The sequence below is a fragment of the Nycticebus coucang genome, chromosome 17 (genome assembly GCF_027406575.1).
Source record: "Nycticebus coucang isolate mNycCou1 chromosome 17, mNycCou1.pri, whole genome shotgun sequence".
In the NCBI taxonomy this organism is placed as follows: domain Eukaryota; kingdom Metazoa; phylum Chordata; class Mammalia; order Primates; family Lorisidae; genus Nycticebus; species Nycticebus coucang.
In genome coordinates, this window is record NC_069796.1 from 49,445,280 (window position 1) to 49,472,368 (window position 27,089).

General features: G+C 44.6%; 2 protein-coding genes across 2 annotated transcripts; both read left to right on the forward strand.

The window, feature by feature from the left end:
- The first annotated feature begins 743 nt into the window (after nt 1–743).
- On the forward strand, nt 744–10,006 carry GRPEL2 (GrpE like 2, mitochondrial). The gene is made up of 4 exons (XM_053567141.1): nt 744–976; nt 3,451–3,604; nt 4,184–4,265; nt 9,358–10,006. The coding sequence occupies exons 1-4, from the start codon at nt 900–902 to the stop codon at nt 9,720–9,722; spliced, it is 678 nt and encodes a 225-aa protein (XP_053423116.1). The 5' UTR covers nt 744–899; the 3' UTR covers nt 9,723–10,006.
- Nucleotides 10,007–16,679: 6,673 nt separating this feature from the next.
- On the forward strand, nt 16,680–26,588 carry PCYOX1L (prenylcysteine oxidase 1 like). Its single transcript, XM_053567091.1, has 6 exons — nt 16,680–16,819; nt 20,619–20,825; nt 21,925–22,099; nt 23,705–23,916; nt 25,037–25,177; nt 25,639–26,588. The coding sequence occupies exons 1-6, from the start codon at nt 16,732–16,734 to the stop codon at nt 26,298–26,300; spliced, it is 1,485 nt and encodes a 494-aa protein (XP_053423066.1). The 5' UTR covers nt 16,680–16,731; the 3' UTR covers nt 26,301–26,588.
- Nucleotides 26,589–27,089: the final 501 nt, after the last annotated feature.

Here is a 27,089-nt window from a genome sequence, read left to right on the forward strand (position 1 = left end):
AGGAACAGAGCAAGAAACTGTCTCTAAAATAAAAGTGTGAAAGCTTTCGCACGTGTTCCCACTGCAATCAGTATGAGACTAAAGTTCATTAAGCAAAAAAATTGTGAACACCTGCATTGTTTCATGGGCAAGGACAAAAGTATCTGTTCTAATGAAGCTTATATTTTAGTGAGGGGAAATGAGACAATACACACCATTTTAAAAGTCAAAAAAGAAGGCCACTGAAGAAAAAGCAGGTAAGAGTGATTGAGTAAAGGTTCAGGCTACTGTTTTAAATCGCTCACATGCTCTGGCCTCATTTAACTACTACTACTTTATTACCTCCCCTTTTCCCTGCATCTCAGCCCCTTACGTACAACTCTTTCCTCTTTTCTGGGCCTTTGCAGACGATGTTTTCCTCTGCCTGAACTCTTTCTTTTTTCATATACTCATTCTTCAGCTCTCAGTTCAAAAACCCCTTTTAATGGAAAACATCGCACACTCGGCCATATTTGCATTCTCAACTCTCGCAGCAACGTGCCCCTCCCCGTTAAACACCGCTCCTAGTTAACATAGCGCTTGTAATTATCGTTTAAAATGTCATATAAGCTCCCTGAGGGCACAGCCGTGGTCCGCATCATCCGCCACGAAGCCCGCGCCTAGCTCCCAGGTCCCAGTTAACGCAGGTCGGCTCCCGTGAGCCTAATACCCTGGAGGACCGGAAGTGTTGCTTTCCAGCCAGCGGACCGGAAGGGGACCAGCGCGGCCCAGGGGACAACCGGAAATAAAGCTTCCTATCCGGAAGCTGTGAGGGGGGAAACCCCTGCAAAGGCTGCAGGGAAGCGTGGTTTCTAAGTGGGCGCGTCTCTCTACTTGGAGCAACTGCGCGTGCGCTGCCTCCGTCAGCCTAAGTCGGGAACATGGCCGTGCGGTCGGTGTGGGCGGTCCGGCGGCGGGGACAGCGCCTGCTGGCCTCGAGTGCAGCGTGGGAGAGCAGGTGAGCGTTGCAGGCGAGGGGGGTCTGGGACGTGAGGACAATGCCAGACGACCTGGCTGGCAAGGGTGGTTGTGAGCTGGAGAGAGAGACTTATCTCGGCGCAGGCTAGAGGACCTACCAAGCCTGTCGGCCTCTGCGACCGGCAAGCTCACGGTCCCATTTTACAGACGGGGAAACTGAGGCCCACAGCCGCGCCTTTTTCCTAGGCCGAGAAAGGTGGGAAAATCCGAGGTCAGGTCCTGGAAGGTTGGAATTGGGAACGTACCTTTCTCCCTACCTTTTCTACCCTGTGGTGGTTGCGGGCAAATTTGCATTGTTCCCCTTATCCAGCGTGACCCCTTGCCAGGCCTGTCTCCTTTATCTGGGCATTATCTGTCGGTAAGGAGGAGGGCTTTGGACTTGGTTGGTCCTTATGGCCTTTTCCATCTGCCTTCAAAAGACCGTGAAGTTCCACTTGCTGCTTGTATCCATCGTCACCTTTTATTGGTCGCTTACCTTGCCGACAGCAAAACTATGGGTAGTTCTTTTTTATTAATCTCTGTTTAATGATTGAGGATCCTGAGGTTTAGAGCTGACTAGCCTTTCCAAACTTAAAAATACTTGGGAAGTGGTAGATCCCTGACTGAAAACCAATCAGAGTTCTATAATGAGCAGTTTTGTTTAGTGTGAGATGTTAATTTCTACTCTCCAGAGACTATTTCTTCCTAGAAAAGAGTATAAAAGTTGTCTGAGTTGGACCCCTGAATTGTAAATTTAGTTGCTGGGGATCTGGTAAATGTGCCTTAGTATCTGTCACCTTTTTTATCTTAAGACATCAGACCCTACCTACACCCTATATCTAGGTAAGGTGTTGAATTCTGAGTTTGCAGTTTAGGTTTGTTTTGTTTTGTTGTTTTCAAATGTGTTGGGCGGTACCTTGGTTACTAGGGAAATGACCAGGAGAAAAAAAATGGTTCTTTCTGATAGATATCCCCCCCACACTCCAGTTCTGAAGCAGTTGGAATATACGATTGACTGCAACTCCTGCCTCTTTCTTCATCTGAGTTCTGACCATTTCTCTTTTAATTGGCCCTGAGAATTTTTCTTTTTTTTTAATTTTTGGAGAGAGAGGGATCTCACTGTGTTGCCGAGAGTAGTCTCAAACTCCTGGCCTCTCAGCTTGGTCCTGAAAATATTTTGACCTCCTTTCAATTGAATGAATGTGCTTTTTTTTTTGCAGTTTTTGGCTGGGGCTGGGTTTGAACCTGCCACCTCCGGTATATGGGGCCAGCGCCCTACTCCCTTGAGCCACAGGCGCCACCCTGAATAAATGTGCTTTTTTAGGGGAAAGAGGTATTTCACCCCGTGAAATCTGCCTCAGATGTATGGTGACCACATTTTCTGTGAACCAAAAATTGGAACCATGTATGATCAGGCACCAGGTCATAATAATTAAATTCAAGATCAGTTCCCAAAATGTGGATGGTAAAAGTCCTCTTGCCCGTACCTTTGACTAGTTGTTCCCTCTGCCCAGAATGCTCTTTCTTTCTTAAAGCAAACTTCTTTACTTCTTTTGAATCTTTGCTCAACTGTCATTTCAGTGACCACTCTCCAGTTTATGGTGGTTCACATAATAAGCTAGATATTTATTTTAATGATAATTTAACTTGAAACCAAACTTTGAGGTCCCAGTTTAATGGAAAATTCTTGAACTAGGGGGGTCAGAACTGCCGTTGTTCAAGATCTGCTAGAAACTAGTCCCTGCCTTAAATTTCTTCATCAAATTCAAGATTATATAACTAGTGAATATAAAATCTATTTTATTCATCAGTTTGTTGTTTACAGAATGTAACATACAGTATATGTTTTATAAGCACTTCATTGACTTGATTTTACATTTAGGTGCAGTCTCAACTCAGCATTTCTCTTTCTCAGCACAGATTCTTTTACCTAAAAGCCCCATATACCTGCGGTCAAGAAGGCTTAAAATTGTAAGCTTAACTCCAGTTTGATAAGGTCCCTTTACTAACTTAATTTTTCACATCTTTAAGATGGAGGATTGAAACAGAACTATATGACTTTGTGTTTTTAATTCCCACTTCTACTGTTGCCCCTCTGGTACTGGGTATTGGCACTTGGTTTCCTCTTTGTTGACTTTTGTGTATACATTTGGGACTATTTCTACTGCCTGACAACTCAGTATCCTGACTCAGCAGAATACTAGCTATGTGATCTTAAGAAAGTCATTAAGCCTCTTAGTTTTCTCAACTGTAAAATAGGGACAATAATAGTACTTATTTCACGTGCTGTTAGATGAAAAGATGATTCAGGTAAAACTGTCTGATAACATGGTAAAGATTTCATAAGTTTTTATTGGTTACTGTTACTGAAAATACTTTCTCTGGAGTACTTTCAATACTTTCAATCTGGAAGGCTTTCTGGTTTCTAGAAATGATGTCATTTCTTCATTATGTGCTACCTCACTTCTACTTTAGGGGATGGCTACATCCATTCAGCACTGCCACCCAGAGAACTGCTGGTGAGGACTGCAGTTCTGAGGACCCTCCTGATGAGCTTGGGCCCTCTCTTGCTGAACGAGCCTTAAGGATAAAAGCTGTTAAACTGGAGAAGGAAGTCCAAGATTTAACAGTGAGTAGATTTTATCTTTTCTTAACATCCTCTCTCTAGTTTAAGTATCCAGGTAAAGATTTTTTTTTTATTTCAAATTAATATAAGGGTACAAATAATTAGGTTACAATGTTTACATTATTAGGTAGAGTCCCTGTTGTAGTTGTGTCTCACACCCAGAACCAGGTAAAGATTTTTATGTCCTTTTTTTTTTTTTTTGAGACAGAGTCTCACTGTGTTGCCCTCAGTAGAGTGCTGTGGGCCATGGCATCACATCTCACAGCAACCTCAAACTCTTGGGCTTAAGCAATTCTCTTGCCTCAGCTTCCCAAGTAGCTGGGACTACAGGCGCCCACCACAACACCTGGCTATTTGAAAATTGTTGTGTTCAAACTGGCACGCTAAATTACTGTCAGGGCTGTTACAGAGTAGGTTTCTGCTTTGGCTGAGGATTTGAAATGGCCAATCAGAGATTTTTACAGTTCCTAATTTGTTTTATAAAAACCTATCATAAGAGTAACATTCATAAGGTGAGCAAAAACATTCTTTTTCACCAATAAGTTTTTTTTTCATTCTTTTGACTTTTCTTTTGATGTTCAGGTGAGATATCAGAGAGCTATAGCTGACTGTGAAAATATAAAGAGGCGAACCCAGAGATGTGTGGAAGACGCCAAGATATTTGGTGAGAAATGTATTCACTATAAAAATGTCTTTCAGCTTAAGGACACTTACTAACAGTCCTGCAAACTGAACCTAGTGCAAGCACATCTGGGTCTTTAACTGATTCTTCCCCTCCTCTTCTACCACTGTCCTTTTAGGCTTTCTGTGTTGCTAATTAGGAACAGTGTCAAGTTAAACATTTACTAAAATAATGCTGGCCTTTATATTGATCAAATATTTGTTTATTTTCCAAACATGTACAGTTGCTACAGTTAACATCCTAGTACTTAAACAAACAATTCTGTTTAGCTTATAAATGAATAATTGAATCATGGAGATAGCCAAAGGAAAATCTGAAGAACAGACACCTAGGTAGTCAGAAATGCTGAAATATGCTTAATGGAAGCAAAGTTGACCTATATCCATAGGGCAGTAATCAACTGTATCTCCACCAGACAGTTGCACCACTATGGACAAGAATCATTTGCATTGTTATCTGTACTCTACAACTTACTGAGTTACAAAGGCTCAGACCACAGACTCAGATTGTCCTGGCAGCTGTGTTAGTCTATATATTTTTTCATGGAAGACATTTAATAATTTTTAGTTGATTTCAAAGTCTTTTTTTTTTTTTTTGTAGAGACAGTGTCTCACTGTACCGCCCTTGGTAGAGTGCCGTGGCGTCACACAGCTCACAGCAACCTCTAACTCTTGGGCTTACGCGATTCTCTTGCCTCAGCCTCCCAAGCAGCTGGGACTACAGGCGCCCGCCACAATGCCCGGCTATTTTTTTTTTGTTGCAATTTGGCCAGGGCTGGGTTTGAACCCGCCACCCTCGGCATATAAGTCCGGCGCCCTACTCACTGAGCCACAGGCGCCGCCCCGATTTCAAAGTCTTTTATCAGAAAATTTTCCCTTAACACACCACATCTGGCAGCGCCTGTGGCTAAAAGGAGTAGGGCGCCAGCCCCATATACAGAGGTGGTGGGTTCAAACCCAGCCCCGGCCAAAAAAATGCAAAAAAAAAAACACACCACATCTTGTTCCACAGGTGTCTCTAGCATCAGGTGAGTAACAGGGATTCAACAGTAAAGGGTGAATCTGTGATTACTGGTTGTACTTACATCTTATTATGGATCATTGTATTTTCTGTCATGACAAGTAAAATGAAGGAGCTTGCTGGGCACTTGAATGTTATCCTGTCCATTTTTCTGTATCACGTTCCTTCCTGTTCTCTGGATTTTATTTGCTACGTGTACACAGAATTCACTTCATTCCTGTCCAGCCTCAGTGCTTTGGCATAACCTGCTCTTCACTCAGTGCTGTGCAGCTCATATATTAAGGCTTTGAATGTACTGATTTCCAAATTGTAGTCCTGATATTTCATCCAAGTTTTTGCCTCTTAGTTCCAACCTTATAGCATGGCTCACCAAACTATAGCTTACCATCAGTTCATAAATGCAGTCTTGAATTATATCATAAAAAATTCATGGAAATTTATTTTCTCTTTTGTTACATAATTATCTACATAAGATCCATGATTTTTCCTTTTGTCCCATAAAGCCTAAAATACTTAAGGTATGTCGCTTTACAGAAAAATTAGCTTACCTCTGAGCTGTAGCGAATCTCTGTAGCAAATAAACCAATTGTGATAACAAGGTAAACTTCCTGCTGTGCAGCCTGCTTGAGTTAGGAGCCAGCTTCTACCAGTTTACTCAAGTATGTAAGATTACTAAGAACAAATACATATTAACTAAACTCAAAAGAATTTGATAATTAATCTGGTTTATTAACTTACAGAGCAAAATGTGCCTAACAAAAGATACCACGTAAGTCATGTGCTTAAGTCATTTCCTCCTAGTGGCCAGAAGTACTTAGAAAAGTGAAGATGATTGGGTAAGCATGGAATTAGAAAAAAAGTAGAATGGGATATAGTATGACAACTGTCTGAACTTCCAGGGATAATTTTGTCTTACTAATCCACCTTCTATTAGGGCACAGAGACTCATTTATTTTGTATGAGATTAAGCGGTCAGTCACCATCTGCTAAAGTAACAAATCAGATCGAAACCTTCATTATGCAGACAAGAGAACCTATACTTAGAACCTATACTTCTATTCATTCAAATTCATGGGCGGCGCCTGTGGCTCAGTGAGTAGAGTGCCGGCCCCATATGCCAAGGGTGGCAGGTTCAAACCCAGCCCCGGCCAAATTGCAACAAAAAAAAAAAAATAGCCGGGCGTTATGGCAGGCACCTGTAGTCCCAGCTGCTCGGGAGGCTGAGGCAAGAGAATCGCGTAAGCTCAAGAGTTAGAGGTTGCTGTGAGCTGTGTGATGCCACGGCACTCTACCTGAGGGCGGTATGTGAGACTCTGTCTCTACAAAAAAAAAAAAAAAAAAAATTCATATAACTTTATTGACTAAAAACTAGGTCTCTTCTAGTGTACAAATCAGCCCAGGAGTTTACTGCTTTCAAAATCTTATTATACTATTGTCTTTCTTTAGTCATCGGGTGCCTTCGCTACTCCTGTTTGATCTTCGTCAGAACAGAACATTTTCTTCCTCTCGGGTGGAATTCTAGTCTTATCAGCATACTTTTCCAGAATTTGGCTGATCTCTTTTACAGTTGGTCTGTTAACATCCATAATATATTTTTTGGCTGCCATCCCTCGCGGAGGATAATAAGAGGAGATATCTTGTGAAAATTTGATCATACAAAGCTGGGTTCCCTGGAAATACCTCCTGGTTATATTCTTTTTCTCTTTATTGCCTCCTCTACCAGACCAAACTATATCTATACCTTAACTAGATCACTTCAGTTGGCTCTCCTATTTCTTCTTTCTTTACTACTCTACCCCATTTATCAGGCCACCCAGTATCCTAAATTCATTATATGTGCTGTCTAACTAATTTGAATCACATTTCTACTTGTTTTCCTTAAGAAGCTATAATGGAGACCAGGCAGGTGGATTGCCTGAGCTCATGAGTTCAAGACCAGCCTGAGCCAGAGCGAGACCCCCATCTCTAAAAATAGCTGGGCATTGTGGCAGGTGCCTGTAGTCCCAGCCACTTGGGAGGCTGAGGCAAGGGGATCGCTTGAGCCCAAGAATTTGAAGTTGCTATGAGCTGTGATGCCACGGCATTCTACCAGGGATGACAAAGTGAGACTCGGTCTCAAAAAAAAAAAAAAAAAAGGGGGGGGAGGAAGGGTAATTGGTGGGACCACACCTACCGTGCATCTTAGAAGGATATAGGTGAAACTTACTAAATGCAGAATATAAATGTCTGAACACAATAACTAAGAAAATGCCATGAAGGCTATGTTAACCAATTCAATGAAAATATTTCAAATTGTATATAAAACCAGCACATTGTACCCCGTGATTGCATTAATGTGCACGGCTATGATTTAATTAAAAAAAAAAAAAAAAAAGAAGAAGCAGCAGCTATAATGGATCTGTATCACCCCCAAGTTGACCATAGAATTCCTACCTCTATCAGTCTTTCCGCCCATCCAGGCAATAGGTCTGGGAAATCTCTTCTAGGTCATCTCTTTATGCTTACTTGGGGCTGATCTTCCTTCTTAACTCTGTTAAGATGGCTACCACCTGTTTTGGCACAAGGCCTTCAGTCTGTTCCTAGATTAAAGATCAGCAAAGTCCTTGCCTCTCACCAGCCCCCAGAGATTTGGAATTGTGTTGTAGTCATCTCTAATGATGATATTTCTTATCCTCATTTCTGTAAAAACAAAAAAAGTGCAGTTTCCAGAATTGGGAGTAATGGAATTTCTCAACAACTGGGTTTACTTTTGCCTTATAACAGTTCATGTAACTCATAGAAGATCAGACAAGTTTTGTAGCCCATCTCTGGCAAATTCATAGCAGACTTGCCTCATCTGTAGATGTTATCTTTTTTTTTTTTTTGCAGTTTTTGGCCGGGGCTGGGCTTGAACCTGCCACCTCCGGCATATGGGGCCGGCGCCCTATTCCCTTGAGCCACAGGTGCCGTCCTGTAGATGTTATCTTACATTTTTGTCCTATTAAGCCAGTCCTCAAGAATAAACCGGTCTTGATACCCTTCAGCTTAATGTGGTCAAATCGATTTTGTTTTTATTGCAGAGATCCCCCCCATGAAATATTAATATCTTGTCTCTGTTAAGGATGTATTCCTTAACCACAACTGAAATAGGTAGGAATTTTCAAAATGTTCATAACTCAATACTAAAGGTAGATAGTAGATAGCAACAAAAATTCAAGGTGCATAAAAATAATTATTTTAAAAGCACCAGTTTTGGCTCAGCACCTGTGCTTCAGTGGTTAGGTTCCCTGCCACATACACCAGGGCTGCTGGGTTCAAACCTGGCCCGGGCCTGCTAAAACAACAATGACAACAAAAAAAAATAGGCGCTGTGGCAGGTGCTAATAGTCCCAGCTACTTGGGAGGCTGAGGCAAGAGAATTAAGCCCGAGAATTTGAGGTTGCTGTGAGCTGTGACATCATGGCACTCTACCAAGGACAACATAATAAAACTCTGTCTCAAAAAAATAAATAAAAGCACCAGTTTTGCCCAGGCATGGTGGCTCACACCTGTAATCCTAGCACTCTGGGAGGCCAAGGTGGGAGAATCCTTTGAGCTCAAAAATTTAAGACCAACTTAAGCAACACTGAGTTCCTGTCTCTAGTAAAAATAGAAAAATTAGCTGGGCATTGTTGTGGGTGCTTATAGTCCTAGCTATTCAGGAGGCTGAGGCAGGAGGATTGCTTGAGCCCAGGAGTTTGAGGTTGCTGTGAACTAGGCTGATTGATGGCATGGCACTCTAGTCTGGGCAACAGAGCGAGACCTGTCTCAAAAATAATAAAAGGGCAAGTTTTTGAGCCTGTTATACAGTCTTAGCTAGTTCTTGGGTTCTAACCATCTTTTCTATTTCTTAGTAGGGTTCTTAGTCATATTTGCCTTGGGGTGGTAATCTGTGATATCTAAGTCATATGTGGCAACCTTTCCACTTTCTGGGCTACCCAGTATACCAGCCACCTAATTAGGCCTTCTCTAAACTCCACCACCAAGGGCAGAGTGATTTCCTCACAAACAGTAAAAATGTCTGGTTTTTCTGCAGGAATCCAGAGTTTCTGTAAGGACTTGGTAGAAGTGGCAGACATCTTAGAGAAGACTACAGAATGCATTTCTAAAGAATCAGAGCCTGGGGACCAGAAACTCATCCTGGAAAAGGTCTTCCGAGGATTGTCACTTTTAGAAGCAAAGCTGAAAAGTGTGTTTGCCAAGCATGGCCTGGAGAAGCTAACACCCATTGGTGACAAATATGACCCTCATGAGCATGAACTCATCTGTCATGTGCCAGCTGGTGTTGGGGTACAGCCTGGCACCGTGGCTTTAGTAAGGCAAGATGGCTATAAACTTCATGGCCGTACTATTAGACTTGCCCGGGTGGAAGTGGCAGTTGAGTCTCAGAGAAGACTTTGAACAGGCCATCAGTAACTGAATGTTCTCCAGAGTGCAGTCACCGTGTTTATTTATTTATTAAACTATGTTTATATTGTACATGAGATACTTCATGTGATATGTTTTGAATTTAGTCATATTGGCTTTATAATTCTGTTGATTTAATGTGACCTGTTTGGTCTTATCAGAAATCTTGCCATTGGGCATTTGAACAATGTGACAAGTGTTCCTATGGTCTTTATCAAAATATGTTTAGGAAAATTATTTTTAAATTGGTACTCTGATGACTTTGAATCCACAATCCTTTGTGTTTTCAACTAAATATTCCTTTCTAGTGGTCCCTGTGACAGGAATTGTACAGTTTGAATTTTGCTTTATGGTTGTACAAATAATCATTTGGGCTGATTTTTATACACAGGTTTTCAAGACTTCCGTTTTTGTTTTATTATTTTTCCTTTAGCCATCCTTTATCCTTATAGTCCCTACTAGGTAAGCTTCATGCTCCTATCATTCCATACTCACCCCTCAGTTCCCAAATGCAGGTGCTAAACATCCAGGTAAGGCTTGGAAGACAGGGAGCATTAAGAAATTCAAGATACCCAGATCCCTTTCGAGCAAGGATGGCCAAGAAAGCTTGTCCTTGCTTGGCTCTGGGTTATCTTTAAATTATTTTAGCCTCCGACTTGACGCCTGTGGCTCAAGCGGCTAAGGCGCCAGCCATATACACCTGAGCTGGCGGTTTCGAATCCAGCCCAGACCTGCCAAACACAATGACAGCTGCAACCAAAAAATAGCCGGGCGTTGTGGCGGGCGCCTGTAATCCCAGCTACTTGGGAGGTGGAGGCAGGAGACTTGCTTGAGCCCAGGACTTGGAGGTTGCTGTGGGCTGTGATGCCATGGCACTCTACCCAGGGTCTCACTCTACCATCTGTCTCAAAAAAAAAAAAAAAAAAAAAAATTATTTTCAGCCTCCCTAGGTTTATAATCATTCCAGGTAAACTGAGGCAGCACCAACAGCTAAGTCTATTACATTTACCTACAACATCTCATTCCACCAGCCATTACTTCTCTGCCTCTTTGTTAGATTTACCTTATAATCCTTTACTAGATTATAAGGGAGGGTTATCAGGACAAAAATGTTAGGTTCCCACAGTTTGTCATTTCATTTAGTTATGTTGAAAGGTTTTTTTCTTTGACAGTTTACTCATCTTCTTTATTATTATTAGTGATGTAAGTATTCTCCTCCCCTCTTAGCAAATGTCCCTCCCCCCTCTTTTTTTTTTTTTTTAATTCCACAGATGCGTGGTCTTGCTGTGTTGCCCGGGCTGGCTTTGTACTCCTGAGCTCAAGCCACCATCCCACCTCACCCCTTCTAGTAGCTCAGACTATAGTCACGTGCCACCATGGCCTGTGAAAAAAAATTTTTTAATTGGTACTCAACAAATTACTACCTCTCTTTCATTGACAAGCTTTATTTCCTAGTTTTATATCTGTCTTAGGTCACATTTATGTGAACATTTAGCTCTTGTGTATTAATGTTCAGTTAATGGAACTATATGTTTATTTTTTCCAGTCTTTCTTATAGCTGGTATTCTGTAAAGTTGTCTAACAAAAGACTTAATGAATGAATGGTACGTAAGACTTTAGAAAGGTCAATTATGAACAGTTTAATGTGGGTGGAAGCCTTAATAATCTAAACTCATCCTTTTTGCTTCTCCTGAAGTATGAAAATCTAGTCTTTTTAATGCTGGACCCAAAGAGGAAAAAACCTCTAGACTAAATTTCAATAAGAACTTGAATTAGAAACAACTAAATATTAAATTCAATCATTTAAGATTAATGGACATGCAGATAAGTCCCCAGAAGACAATGAGATGTTGTTGCTGGATGTCCGGATGCTTGAGATTAGGTTTCAGTCACCCATAAAGTAAATCCACTTTTACTGGAACTCTGACTTATGAAGTGGGGTGATAAAAGTTACCTTCTTGGACATGGATAATTCTAAAACACTAAACAGACATGTCCATAAAGGCATCCCCCTATGGGCTCTACTATCTCATCAGATTTAGACACTTAAAAAACAAGTAAATATGCACTTTTAAAATGTAATTAAAAGACTAGGATGAAGATTTTAAAACTAGACCCTCTTTTGGCATCCCACTAAGTACATAATGTAAATATGATGAACAGTAAAACTTCACAATAGGAAATTGTCCTTTTTGTCTTTGTTTCTGAGATTGACAGATGGTGACAAGAAGAAAATGAGCCAATTGTGTGGGGTTTTTTTATTTCTAGCTATTATTACCAGTGAATTAGAATTAGCCTTAATTTTACGTATGGAATGTAATGATTACCTGAAGAGCATTCTAATACTCTTACGCTTCCTGTTTTTGCAGGTAGATTGAGAATAATTTTCGGTTCTTTGATTATTCAGTAGTTTTATAGACTTAAAAGTAGAAATTCGGAATTAGAAGATGAAGCTAAAAAGTAAGAATCTTTGGTTAAAAGCCTTCAGGGAGCCAGAGCAGCATAATAGAGCATAGGCATGGTCAGTGTAAATCCCAGTTCAGTCACCTGTGTGACTTTGGACACCTGTCATTTCACCCTCCTGAGCATGTTTGTAAAATGGTTCTTATAATTCTCGAATGATATTGTGACTAGTGAATGAAATGTGTTAATTGCCTACTGTAGTAGGCCCCAGATAATTAATTTTGTTTTATCATGCACATTATTCCTACTTTTTTATAGCTATTTAAAATAAAAGGAAAGACTGGTTAAGTAACGATTATAAAAAAAACTTATAAGCTAATCATTTACAGTGATTTACTGTCCTTCCAGTTTCTGGGTTTTTTTATTAACTACAACACAAGAAAGCCACATTTCTTGTTCCGAAAGAACAAGAAAATTGGGTCAGTGCTCTTAATTATTTCCCCCTTAATGGCACAGTGAAAAACATTGGCTTACAGATGTTCTGTAAGGACACTGTGGCTCACTTGAAGGGGAAATCTTGGTTCTTTAGTACTTGGATTCTAGAAATCTCAACAGACTTTTCTTACTATTATAAAGAATCAGTCAATTTAATATTGATGTTAAGTTACTCGGTGCTCTCATACGTGGCAAAGGATTTGATAAATGAAAAGGTCTTCAAACACTAAAGCAAAATCAAATAGAAAAAAACTAAGGATGCAAGATAATATTCAGACAATTTTAATAAAATGCAAATGAAAATAACTGCAGTTAATGTGTGTGGAGTTTTTGCCTAATTCATATTGTCTGGTGTGTTATAAGGTCACTTAAGGAGAGGTATCCTGAGATCTCACAGCACCACTGCCAAGGGGATGCAGTGTAGACTTTCTACACCCTGTCTTGGTGTTAAAGTCTTACCTGTTTTTCTGTCTGACTTGTCTCTTTCTTTTTTTTTTTTTTGTAGAGACAGAGTCTCACTTTATGGCCCTCGGTAGAGTGCTGTGGCCTCACACAAGCTCACAGCAACCTCCAACTCCTGGGCTTAAGCGATTCTCTTGCCTCAGCCTCCGGAGCAGCTGGGACTACAGGTGCCCGCCACAACGCCCAGCTATTTTTTGGTTGCAGTTTGGCAGGGGCCGAGTTTGAACCCGCCACCCTCGGTATATGGGGCCGGCGCCCTACCAACTGAGCCACAGGCGCCACCTGACTTGTCTCTTTCTGATTTCCTTTTACTCGGTTCTAGACTATTTCTGCCTGCCTTTCTGAATTGCCTTGTTTTCTTAGGTTTGCTTCCTGGTTCTATTATCTGCTTTGACTACTGCACTTGTACTGCTGGACTCCTGACCATTCTAACCAGACTATTGGCATGTGACCTTATTCTGACCTTCACCTTCTATTTGCCCTTACCAACTTTTTTTTAAAGTTAGTATCTCACTATGTTGCCCAGGCTGGTCTTAAACTCTTGGGCTCAAGCCATCCTCTTGCCTTAGCCTCCTGAGTAGCTAGGATTACTGGTACAAATCAGCATACCTGTCTTTTTCAACTGCCTGGTCTTTGTACTGCTGCTTCTTAGCTGGCTTCCATATACCTAGCCTCTTAGCTGAATGGCCTTCTGGAATCAACCTTGGGATTTGGCCTTATATTTTCATCAATCATCCAATCTTGTTTGTTCACCCTGGCTCCATTCCCAGTGCTAGTTGGTAAATATATTCTTAGTTCCACTCACTCAGTCTTTGTCCACACTCTCAAGTTCAGTGTGATGGTTTTAAGACATGGATCCAGAATTGACACCTATTATCGAGGGGGTAGGGCCTATGTCCATTCTCGTTGAATCTTGGAGCTTTGTGATTGATTGACTACTAGAATACAGTGGAAGTGGCACTCCCAATTTCTAGACACAAACCTTTAAAAACTGCCAGCCCCAATTCCTGTCTTGGGATGTTTAACTTTGGAACCTAACCATCATGCTACTAGCAAGCTTAAGTCTCTTGTGAATGGAACTGAGGGCCCTGGGCTAAATTTTCAGCTGAACCAGCACCTTTTGCCAGTCAGTGAGCTATCTTGAAAGTGCTGCTCCCCAGGGGAGCAGCCCCAAATGACACCACGTGGAACAGATGAGCTGATCTCACCTGAGTCCTGCCCAAATTGCAGATTTATGGGCAAAAAAGACTATTGCTACTTTAAGCCACTAACTTTTGGCATGATTACACACACAAAATAGATAACTGATTCTGTCACTCCGCCTCCTTCCCAGTCTCTGATGGCACCAGAATTGTGCCTTTGTTTTTTTTTTTTTTTTTTTTAGAGACAAGAGTCTCACTTTGCCACCCTCGGTAGAGTGCATTGGCGTCACAGCTCACGGCAACCTCCAACTCCTGGGCTTAGGCAATTCTCTTGCCTCAGCCTCCTCAGTAGCCTAGACTATAAGAGCCTGCCACAACACCCGGCTATTTTTTGTTGCAGTTTGGCAGGGCCAGGTTTGAACCTGCCACCCTCGGTATATGGGGCCAGCGCCCTACTCACTGAGCCACAGGCACCACCCTGCCTTTGCTTTTCTTATCAGCTCTTTTGAATTTGCCTTATAATTTTGATGAGTTCACACATTGTCATCAGGATGCTAGAATGAAACAGCTCTAGATTCAAGAATTACAAAGGGCTTGGTGCCTGTGGCTCAAGCAGCTAAGGCACCAGCCACATACACCCGAGCTGGCGGGTTCGAATCCAGCTGGGCCTGCCAAACAACAATGACGGCTGCAAACAAAAAATAGCTGGGCGGTGTGGCCAGCACCTGTAGTCCCAGCTACTTGGGAGGTGGAAGAGAAGAATCGCTTGAGCCCAGGAGTTGAAGGTTGCTGTGAGCTGTGATGCCACAGCACTCTACCCAGGGCAACAGCTTGAGGCTCTATCTAAAAAAAAAAAAAAAAAGAACTACAAAGGACCCTAAAATTATAAGCAGAGTGAAGAAGATGAATTTTAGAATTAGCAGGCTCTGCCTCCTTGCCATCTGATAACCTGTGCGACCTCAGGACTGTTGAGCGTACCCACCAGCAAGAAGACTTTCACTAGATGCAGCCCCTAATGTCAATATGACTTAAGGCTACAAAAAAATACCCTACAAGAGTTAGAATAAGTCAGTACATACAAGAACTTAGCACAAAGGGATCAATGAATTATTTGTTTTAAAAACTTTTTCAGGGAATATCTTGACTCTTTGGAAATGAACTTAAAAGTTGTTGCATGGTGGCACAAAAATTGCAAAAACAAAATTTTTTAAATTTAATTTTATTTATTTGGAGGTGGGGAGGAGACAGAGTCACCCTGGATAGAGTGCTGTGCTGTCTTAGCTCACAGCAATCTCAAATTCTTGAGCTCAAGAGATCCTCTTGCCTCAGCCTCCCAAGTAGCTGGGACTACAGGCGCCCATCACAATACCCAGCTAATTTTTCTATTTTTAGTAAAGACAGGATTTCGCTTCTCAAACCCTGAACTCAAGCAATCCACCTGCCTTGGCCTCCGATAGTGCTAGGATACAGACGTAAGCCACCGCGCCTGGCCAAAAAAATTTTTTAGAAAAGTTTATGAGAAATGTAAATCTATTCATCAACCATTTTATTTTGGGTCTATTAAATTCAGACTCACCAAGCTGACTTAGAACCCCAGCGGTAAGCTCTTTCACCAATTCCCTGAATCTATTCAGTTTCTTGCCTTTGCCATAATCTGAGTGAATAAATATGGATTTTCTTTATTCTGAAACTCATCCCCCTAACTTTATTTTCTGCCTTTGGAAATCTGTTTTTCACGGCATGGTAAACCACGCTGTGAAAGAAAGAACTGACTTGTTCTTATTCTCTTAGGATGAAAACGGGAGCTTATCCCGTCCTTCTTACCTTTTCTTCTTTCTGAAAAGAGATTCAATGAAACTATTCCCTATTTTAAGAAGTAGAAGGCAGATATTAACTATCTAAAAAGTACACACGAAAACGGCAGTATCGGAGCATATGCATAGTGTAGCGTCTACCCACACGGGCTGCATACTCGGTCTGCAAGTTCCGGCACTGTCAGAACTGCCAAATGGTTTCACATCCCTTATCCCACGTGATCGTCACAACCACCTAGAAAGATAGAGCAGGATTGTTAGATCCGTTTATAAAAGAGAACGCAGTGAGACACACAAAAGGCATATTGCAGAGCTAGCAACTCAGAGGCTGGACATAAACCGAGGTCTTCAAAGCTCCAGTTCTGTCTTCCATCTGGCTGGGCCCTGGTCCTGATGCTGAGAACCAGAGGCACGCACACCTACGCCGGAGCAAGGATGAGCCAGCCAATGAGAAACCCGAATCCGGGAGGCGGGACAGAGAGGCTGCCAATGATAGAGCCTGCCCCAAGAGAGATGTAGCTAATGAGAGCCTCTTACTGGAAAGGGACGGCTGCTCGGCCAATGAGAAGATGGGACCAGCGAGGCTGGAGGGCGGAACGGCCAATGGGGCGCCGGGGCGGGGCGGTGAGCAGAGCGCCAACCGGCGAGCGCCCGAACCCCGGCGTGCTGCCCGGCTTGCCGCCCGCCATGGCACGCGCTGTCCCGCTCCTCGCCGTGCTGGCCGTGCTCCTCGCCGCAGCAGCTGCAGGCGGAGACGCCCCGCCCGGCAAAATCGGTGCGGGAAGGACGCGGGGCGGGATGGGGTGGTGTCGAGCTGGGGAAGGAGGGGCGGGAAAAGGGTTCTCAGCCTGCAGCAGCTGGGTGGGGGCAGGGAGGGCGACCAGGTGAAGGAAGGGTGCTTCAGAGAGGAGTTGGGTGGAGGAAAGGCGAGGAACGTGGACAGGGCAAGGGATGGGGACGTAGTAGGGTTGGTGGTGATGGGGAGGGTGGTATGGGCATGGAAAGAGGGTCACCAGAAACGGAAAAGAGGCCTGGACAGGACTGGTCGCTGATCTCACCGAAGGTCCAGGGTCACTGAGCATCTAGTGTGGACCCGGCTCCTTAGTAGGCGCCTGGATGACATAGGACAGGGGCTGGACAATGGCATTTGCAAAGATTTGTTGAGGGCCATCTGTGTAGCATAGTGCTCTAGTTCCTGCTTGGAGGGCAGACCTCACAATATCGGGAAGTCCGTGCTGAGCTGAAAAAGTAGGGAGAGTACAGAGGAAGGGCGCTGCACCCCAGTCTTTGTGGCCCAGAGACGGCTTTCTGGAAGTAACACCTAAGCCAGAGCCTTGGGCACATAGGAGACAGTCTTTCTTTACAGAGACAGTAGATCTGCTGGAGATTTTGCTGAGTGGGGAACTTGTGATAAGTCAATTTATATGTGTATTATTTGTGTGGTTCTCCAATACTTCATTTCAAAATTTTTCAAACATACAGCAAAATTGAAAATTTTTTTACAGGGATCATCTGTATACCCACACCACCTGCATTCTGCCGTTAACTGCTAATATACTTCCTTTACCACATACCTAACACACACACTTCTGTCCATCCATGAGTCCATCTTACATTTTGATACATTTCAAAATAACCTGCAGACAACAGGATGCTTTGCTAAATACTTCATCGTGCATATCATCATCAGAGTTCCATATGTATTTACAGTTGCTTCCCCCACCCCCAACAATTGTCATTTTAACTCTACATGACTCACGAAGATTTTTCAGGTCTCTCGCCCATAAAATTCCCACAGGCAGAGATGCTAGGCTTTGGAGTGGGAGGACAGAGTCCCTACTTCACTAGGTTACCCTTCATCTGGCAGAAGTGTCTTGGGACAGCTCATGGAAGCACCATAGACTTACAGGGACTAAGGCAGTGCCAAAACTCTGTGTGTTACAAAACCACAGCCCAGTTTATAAAGGGCTAAGATAGACTGAACCATGTCAGAAATCAGATTGGACTGAGAGTGTAGGGCTTTGTGAGGAAAAAATCCTGAGAGCTAGGGAAGACCTCATGGAGAAAGTGGATTTTGAGCTAAGCTTTGGAGGAGGGTAGGAAAGAGTTAGGCAGTATCCAAGGGTGCAGGGTACTCACCAATTTCTTTAAAGGATTTTCTTTTTGTGATTTTTTTGGCCAGGGCTGGGTTTGAACCCGCCACCTCCGGCATATGGGACCGGCGCCCTACTCCTTGAGCCACAGGCGCCGCCCACTCACCAATTTCTTAAGAACAGGCAGCAGGACAGGACATTTCTCACCATTGAAGAAAGGATCAGGACCTCCTCCCAGAAAAACGGCTGCACTGTGGCAATACCACACTGCCGTTCAGCTTTCCTGATTTTCCTCGGTTCTCTGACAGGAGCCCGTGTCCGCCCTCTGTGGTTTGGGCTCGACCCACAACAAGAATGAGAAGCTTCCTGTTAGACATCTTGCTCCATGAGGCTCCTGCAGGATCAGATCTGAATGCTTTGTGTGGCATCAGTACCCTTTAAACCCAGCCATATAGTTCCGCACGCTGCCCAGCTCATGCTGTTCTCTCTACAGAGTATGCATTTCTGCTCACTAGCAAAGCTGATTGTCTGCCAGCAGCAGGGATCAAGTGTTATTCCCCCTGTGAAGCCTGTGTCCCCACACCCTCTGGGGCAGAATTCATTGCCTCCTCCCCAGGACTCTGCAATTCTCTGCACTTTGTCACAAGTTGTCATAGCTAAATTGTACATCACTCTGTATGCCCACTCCATGCTGGGCTCCTGGGGTACAGAAGCCCTGTTTGATACATCTTTGTGCCCCAGCATGACACCATAAACCAGAGAGTGGGTATCAGTTGTGTCTGTTGAATGAGCTGGTTCACAATGAGCTGATGTCTTCTGCTTTCTGATAGCTCTTGGGCAGCTTCTGGGCTTTGTAATATAAATTCTCTGAAAAAAAAAATGGGTAATTTGGGACTCTTTACAAAAAGGAGAGGAGGCAAGCACAGTGCCTAATTTTAAGAGCATTCTTGAAAGTGGCTTTGTAAATACTGAGAAAGAGGAAGTGGTTTATTCTTTCAGCATACAAAAAGTACTTCATGAACTCTCACACCTGCTAGGATCCGGGAGGTCGTGACTGTGCTCTCTGTGTCCTAAAACAGAACATTTAAATACAGTGTGGCTTGGGTAATGTGCTGTGTGAATATTCAGGAGTGACACCTGACTCATCTCAGATGGTCAATCCAGCCAAGCTACAGGCGACATCTGAGGGCTGTCAGGCACAGGGTGAGGGTACTCCTGACAAGGGGAGCAACTCCAGCAAAGGCGTGGCCCACATTAAAGGAAGTCTACACAGACAAGGTGCAGTGTCAGGAGAGTAGGGCAGGGAGGGGAATAAGTAAAGGGTGGCCACATCTTAATTTAGTACTTAACAGGAGATGGTGGTCCTAGGGTCCAACATGGGTCCAGTAAGGACAAATTACACCAGATTTTTCTCATTTTCTTTCTGAATAGGGTTACTGGACTATGAGATGAGAGGAAAGCAGTGTTTCAGAACAGAGTAGGCAAAAATTGTGAGTAAGGTGGTAGTCCAGGTCAATAGCTTCATTGCTGGCTCACCCATCTCTCACAGGGTTAGGATCTGTCAAGGCAGCAGTTCCTGCTAGCATTTCTGAGCCTTGTCCAGAAAAATGGTTTTAACAGTGACTTGGATGAGAATACTGATGCATGTAAGCTAGGTTTGTAAATAGCAGCAAGGTGGGAAGCGTATTAAAGACAGTGAATGAACGATAAGACCCAAAAAAAGACCTCAGCAAGCTCAAACTTTGTGACAAGAGTCCAAACTGGAATGGAGTGCCCTGTAAGGTATTGAGCAACCCATCTTAGGTTGCATTCCAGTCTTGTTAAACACAGACATAAACGTTATCTTAATGTCAGGTGGCAGGTTGGTTTAGACCAGGGGTAAGCACACTTTTTTTGAAAAGGGCCGGAGAATAAATATTTTAGGCTCTGCAGGCCAGCTGCAACTACTCAATTCTTCCTAGCATGAAAACAGCCATAGATAATCAGTAAAAGAAAGGACATGGCTAAGTTCCAGTAAAAACTTTGTTTGCAAAAACAAGGCATCTGCCTGGATTTGCCCTGCAAGCTGTAGTTTTCGACCCCCTGGATTAAGGAGTGGTTTCCAAACACTGATCCACCAAACAGAACTGCTCAGTAGCTATTTTTATCAATTCATAGTGAAAGAAGAAAATTTGGAACAATGCAGTGAGTTTTGTATAAAACTAAGTTTATTCCCCTTAAAAGGTCATCCTGAATTTTGAAATGTTTTGCTGCTGTAATATCTTTTTTTAAATGAAGGAAGCAACTTCAGGTTTGCTTTTGTGTATTAGTAATAGCTCTACTGACAACTCAGTCTGCAAATTTCGTTTTGAAATGTTGAAGGCCTGTGAAGTACAAGCGCCTCGGAACCACCAGTGCAGGAGGAGGCAAAGGTGTGAGCTGCAACCTCTCACTCCCATACTCTTGTTTCTTCCCATGACTGCCTCCTGGGCCTGCTGACAGCCGTGGTTGGGGCTGGAATTGGGGGCTCTGCTGTGGCCCATTTCCTCCAGCAGCACTTTGGACCCCGGGTACAGATCGATGTTTATGAGAAGGGGACTGTCGGCGGCCGCCTGGCCACCATATCAGTCAACAAGCAGCACTACGAGAGCGGAGCCGCCTCCTTCCACTCCTTGAGCCTACACATGCAGGACTTCGTCAAGCTCCTGGGTGAGTGCAGCCCTGGGACTGGTGGCAGTGTCAGACCCTTCCCAGACTGCCTAGACTGTCATGTCCAGGAGGTCATGTAGCCCAATCTCCTCATTTTACAGATGGAGCAGCTGAGACCAGAGAGGGGAAGGAACTTGCCTGAGGTTACACAGTGAGTTAGTTGCAGAGCCGGGATTAGAACTCAGGTTTGACTCCCAGGCCAGTTTCTTTCCCTTTCAATTTGCTGCCTTGAAATAATCATGATGATATTATTGTCCATAAGCTGGGGCCAGATACCTGGCACCCTTCTAGGTGGTATGTAGGAATTACTTTCAGTCTTCCCTACCAGACTGTAAGATGAATGTTAGAGCTCCTAAGGAAACTGAGGCTCAGAAAATTCATATACCTCAGCTAGAGCCATGCAGCTATTAAGCAAGAGAACTAGGATTCAATCCAACAGCGTTGGTCAAAACCACAGATACACATACTGTTTGACACAGAAGTTCCACTTCTCAGAAATGATCCTAATGGTGGTCTTGGCAGATATACAAAGTGGCATACAAACAAGGTTATTCATTACGGCATTGTTTGTAATAGTAAAAGGTTGCTATTACAACCTCTATCTACACACTGGGAACCGGGGTTAAAAAAATTATTGAATAAATACACAGTCTTTATTCAGCAGCCAGAATAGGGAAGTTCTTTATGCCCAGGTACAATATACTCCAAGACGCAGTATGTTAAGGTGCAGAGCAGCATATATAGTATATGAGAGAAGGAATAGAGCATAGCAGATATATCTGTATTTAGGAATCCATTGCTCTGTAAGTTGTGGAGTACAGGAAGGCTATGAGACTGCTTTCTATGTGATCTTGGTGCCTAGGGCTGCCATCTCAAAGCAAGTCCTGTAGCTATCAGCTCCTGGACATTCTGGGATGACATATAAATTTCTCCTGCTGGTGGCTTAGTGAGATCCTAGGAAGGCTATAAACACCTTCCCAGTTGCATCTGTTTGCTCTTTAAAAACAAGCAACACAAATGAACAAACCATGTCCACTTGGCATCAAGAAGGCCCCAAATCTTTGAAGGGGACTTGAGGGCCTCCTCTTCATCTCCACAGGGCTGAGGCACCGGCGCGAGGTAGTGGGCAGGAGCGCCATCTTTAGCGGGGAGCACTTCGTGCTGGAGGAGACTGACTGGTACCTGCTGAACCTCTTCCGCCTCTGGTGGCACTACGGCATCAGCTTCCTGAGGCTGCAGATGTGGGTGGAGGAGGTCATGGAGAAGTTTATGAGGTAGGGCTGGCAGAGCTGGAGCTAGAGCCATGGGAAGGGTGTTCCAGAGGTGGGAGGGGAGAAGGCAGGGAAGGAACCAGCTTGATGGTGCTTTATGAAAAAGGAAGAGGTCCTTGCCCGATGTGAGAGCCCAGCACAATTCTGGGAAGGCTGAGAGCAAGCCCCTGGCCTGAGGAATGGCCTTATTGGGTGCAGGCCTGGTCTCTGGTATTGTTCCTCTGCTACCCTGATAAAAGCATGCATTGCAAATGCAGTCACCTGCAAGGCTGAACCAGGATGTGAGTCAGGGAAACAGCAGGTAAAAGAGCACAGGGGCAGAGGGGAGTAGGTGAGCTGCAGAACAAGGCCCTGTCTGAAGGAGGCAGCCAGCATTCCCCTGCAGTTGGCTGGGGCCAGCCATGTGCAATGCCCACCTCATGTGGCTAGATCTTCCAGTTTCGCAGAAGCTGGAAGTCCAGAGTAATATGAAATCTCCCAGTGTTTCAGCATTTGTAAACCAATACATCTTCAAACAGTGCAGATGCAGCGCAGCCTGTGGGTCACTGTTTCCAAACTTTGCTGACTTCCAGCTTTTCCATCATGGTCCCTTCACCTCCCCATCACCTTGGGTCTCAGGTATGGAGGACACATGGTCTATTCTCACTCTATCCTGTTGCTCACCAAGCTGTCACTTGCCTTTCCTCTGGAGTTCCTCCTGAAGGTGCTCACTGCTTCCGTCCCAGTGCAGAGGCTGCTTCTCAGGCACAGTCTCATCTGCCTTCATTGGCAGGCACGCAAGCCTAGTCCATTCTCCACTCCCTTATAACTGTGCTGTTAAGGGAACTTATATCCTCTAGATGCCCTTGAAAGCTTTGCCTTACCCCTCTTTCTTTCTGATACTTTTCTTCTTTGTCACTTTATCCAGACCTATAATCTTGACTTCTTTTTGTAAGAGATAACTCCTCCCCGTCAACTCTAGTTCCCCCTTCAGATCCAGACTCACATTTCTGTCTGCTTTCAGGACATCTCCATCTGATGTCCCATTGAAACCAAACTCAAGATGTTTACAAAGCAGCCCCAGAATAGGCAAAATATCAAATGCCAGCCAGTCCCTGAGATTAGGCAAGCAATAGAGGGACAAGATGTGGGAATGAGTGGGAGCCCTGTCTGATCAAACCAAAGGAGAGGACAGGCTGGGCTAGCAGAGAGAGTGACAGTATTGGCTTGAGGCTGCTGTCATCAGGTCCAAGGTGGTCCTAAAAGCAAGGGCAAAGCCAACACAGTTGGAGAGGAGGCTGTGTCAGCAGAGGTGAGTCATGGGCACTGCTGCCTGGCAGGCCCAGCTGAGGGAGCCAGTGGCTCAGAGAGGTGACACGATTGTCATTCTGCAGCTGTGATGTGAACCAGATCTAGTGGGATTCCTTACCTCTACACTGTCCCTTTAGGTGGGACAGGCCCACTACAGGCAGAGAGCAGGCCAACAGGAACACACCACCTCCTCTCCCATCCTTCCTTATGTAAAGGAGGTACCAAGTTCCTGGTGGGCCTCCCTGGCACAGGGACCCAGCAGCAGGTACTCAGCCGAAAGCCTTTGTGCACAAGGACTATAGCTCTGTTGTCTTCTAGGATCTATAAGTACCAGGCCCATGGTTATGCCTTCTCGGGCGTGGAGGAGCTGCTCTACTCTCTGGGGGAATCTGCCTTTGTCAACATGACCCAGCGCTCTGTGACCGAGTCCCTGCTCCAGGTGGGCGTCACACAGCGCTTTATTGACGATGTCGTCTCTGCCGTCCTGAGGGCCAGCTATGGCCAGTCAGCAGCAATGCCTGCCTTTGCTGGTGAGCATCTAACCCTCGCCACCTGCCCTTGCCCTGCCCCTGGTGCCCCGCTGTGATAACCTCACCTTTATCCAGCTCATCAAAGTGCCTAGGCACTTTGCAGCGCCGTTCCTATTTGATTCTGACATTGATCCTCCCAGTTAGCAGGGGACGGCGTTCACTCCATTTCCACAGACAGTGAAAGCAAGGCTCGGATCAGAGGCTCAGCGTGTTTCTATCTATCACTCCTGATTGCCTTGTAATCTCTCACGTGTGTATCCATGTTAATGATGAGGTGGTGCTCCGCTGGGCACATTTTGGCTCAAAGAAATGCCCCACTAAGGCCCCTGAGCCCCTGGGTGTTGATGTGTTTGAGCATCTGATCTTCCCAGATCATTACTGGGGTAGATGGGCCTGTGCATAGCCCACCTCCAGCACAGGCCATGACAGCAGAGAATGTAGGCTTTACAAAGGTGGGAAACTGGTGTTCACTAATACATTCCAAACCCTAGAATGGTGCCTGCATCATACCAGGCATTCAGTACATCCTTGCTAAACTGACGAATGGAAAGGCTTGTATTAATAGGCACCTCCCTGTGTCCAGGATACCGTCTGTCTAGCCCTTGACACGCTGGCTCCTTCCTAGCCATCAGGTCCTGCTTAGTGTCCCCTCAGTGTGGCTTCTCTCTCTTTCCATTGTCCTGTGTGTGTCCTTCATAGCATACCATACAATTACCCATTCACAGTATATAATCCAGTGGCTTGGGGTACATTCACAACGTTGTGCAATCATCACCATGATCAGTTTTAGAACATTTTCTTCACCCGAAAAAGAAACTCCATTTACCCCCACAGTCTTCCAGCCAAGACAACCACAAATCTACTCCCTGTTTCTATTGATTTGCCCGTTCTGGGCATTCTGTAAAAAATAGAATCATGCAATATGTGGTCGTTCTCAGAGCTAACTTTTTCATTGAGAACAGTGTTTTCACCTCACAGCGTGGTAAATTTTGTCGTATTTGTCTATATGTTTGCTGCCTCATGGTGCCCACAGTTAGAGCCCAGTAGAATAGTGCTGAACTTCCCAGCTCACTGTCTGCTGGTTCTGAGAACCCACCGGCCCTCTTCCTGCTTTGCCCAGGAGCCATGTCACTAGCCGGAGCCCAAGGCAGCCTGTGGTCTGTGGAGGGAGGCAACAAGCTGGTTTGTTCCGGTTTGCTGAAGCTCACCAAGGCCAACGTGATCCATGCCACAGTGACCTCTGTGACCCTGCACAGCACAGGTGAGTGGACAGAGCAGGGCGCACGGCCATCCACAACATTGCTAGCCAGCAGACACTTCTGCCTTCCCTGTAGCTCAGCTTTGGTCTATTGTTCTGGGGAGTATTTACTAAATCTCAGTGGGAAGCCCTAGTCTGCCGAGGGACACTAGAGGGTGCTGTTGTCTCAATGTGAGAGCCAGGAAGCTGAGCCTTAATCAGTCTAGCCTCTTTCTGGCAGCCTCCTCAGGCTCCCCAGCCAGTCAGTGGCAAAACCAGAGAAGAACTTGGGTTTCCTGACTCCCCGTCTGGTCCTCACCCTGTGATTTTACCCCAGCATAGAAAGACCAGATCCACCACCTAGCCCAGCTCTACTCCTGGTGCCAGGGTCTCCTTGTACACTCAATGCTGGAGACCAGGTGAAAGCTTGGTGAGGAGAAGCCAAAGGAGCAAGTTGACTTTTCTGCTCCCTTTTTCACCTCCAGAAGGGAAAGCCCTGTACCAGGTAGGGTATGAGAATGAAGTAGGCAACAGCTCCGACTTGTATGACATCGTGGTCATTGCCACCCCCCTGCACCTGGACGGCAACAGCAGCAACTTCACCTTTGAAGGTTTCAACCCACCCATTGATGACGTCCAGGGCTCATTCCAAACCAGCATCATCTCCTTGGTCCACGGCTACCTCAACTCTTCCTATTTTGGTTTCCCAGACCCTAAGCTTTTCCCCTTTGCCAGCATCCTTACCACAGATTTCCCCAGCTTCTTTTGCACTCTGGACAACATCTGTCCTGTCAATATCTCAGCCAACTTCCGGCGGAAGCAGCCCCAGGAGGCAGCTGTTTGGCGAGTCCATTCCCCAAAGCCTCTCTTTCGGACCCAGCTGAAGACCCTTTTCCGTTCCTATTACTCAGTCCAGACAGCTGAGTGGAAGGCCCACCCCCTGTACAGCTCCCGCCCCACTCTCCCAAGGTTTGCTCTCCATGACCAACTCTTCTACCTCAATGCCCTGGAGTGGGCAGCCAGCTCTGTGGAGGTGATGGCTGTAGCTGCCAAGAATGTGGCCTTGCTGGCTTACAACCGCTGGTACCAGGACCTTGACAAAATTGACCAAAAGGATTTGATGCACAAGGTTAAAACTGAACTGTGAGGGCTCTGGGGAGAGCCCAGGAACTTCCACCCCCCACTGAACATGGCTGACACCCAGCAGCCCAGGGTTGAATGAAGCACACTTGCCCATCAGGCCTCTTTCTGACCCCTTGGTATCAAGCATCTTCTCCCTCCACTGTGAGTCCAAGAGACATCTGTCTGCCTATACCAAGGATTCTCATAGTGGTTGCTTTTTTTTTTAAGGGGAAAGTAAGAAAAGGGAAGGAAATTCAAGCCAGTATATTTGTTTTATTTATTTGTTATTTTTTTTTTTTTAAGAAGAAATAAAAGTCCCATCTTCTCAAGCTGCTTCTGATTTGGTTTTCTAACTAGGAACAGGGATGGCTGTGGGAGGGATTGTAAGGCAGAGAACTTTGAGTCTAATTATTTTTATTGTATTTTATTGCCTACTTCCAAAATGCACAGCCAATTGAGACCTTCAAGAAAATATTTATAACCAGATGGTTGTAAATAAGTAGAAGGGAAAATCAGAAAAATCAGAAAATCGGAAAAACCTGAGAATGATAATAGCTCCTGTTGGGCTGTGGGCTTGCTAGTTATAAGGTCACTAGCTCAGAACTAACTAGACACCATCTTCCAAGGTTCTCAGCTACACTGCATATTGGAGGAGGTGACTGGTAGGACCCAAGGAAGAGCCGTCAGTATAGCTCCATGCTTCTTGGCAACCAGAGGGTAATGAGAAACATCAAGGTATATTGGAAGAGGGCACCTTCTCCTTGGCCCCTGGAGAAATTGACCATTCTCTTCCTTACGCACAGATGGAGGAGTA

Coding starts and splice junctions, on each gene's coding strand:
- GRPEL2 (XM_053567141.1), top strand. CDS start 900: ATGGCCGTGCGGTCGGTGTGGGCGGTCCGGCGGCGGGGACAGCGCCTG. Junction 977..3,450: donor AGTGCAGCGTGGGAGAGCAG/GTGAGCGTTGCA, acceptor CTTCTACTTTAG/GGGATGGCTACATCCATTCA. Junction 3,605..4,183: donor AGGAAGTCCAAGATTTAACA/GTGAGTAGATTT, acceptor TTTGATGTTCAG/GTGAGATATCAGAGAGCTAT.
- PCYOX1L (XM_053567091.1), top strand. CDS start 16,732: ATGGCACGCGCTGTCCCGCTCCTCGCCGTGCTGGCCGTGCTCCTCGCC. Junction 16,820..20,618: donor CGCCCCGCCCGGCAAAATCG/GTGCGGGAAGGA, acceptor GCCTGCTGACAG/CCGTGGTTGGGGCTGGAATT. Junction 25,178..25,638: donor TGTGACCCTGCACAGCACAG/GTGAGTGGACAG, acceptor TTTCACCTCCAG/AAGGGAAAGCCCTGTACCAG.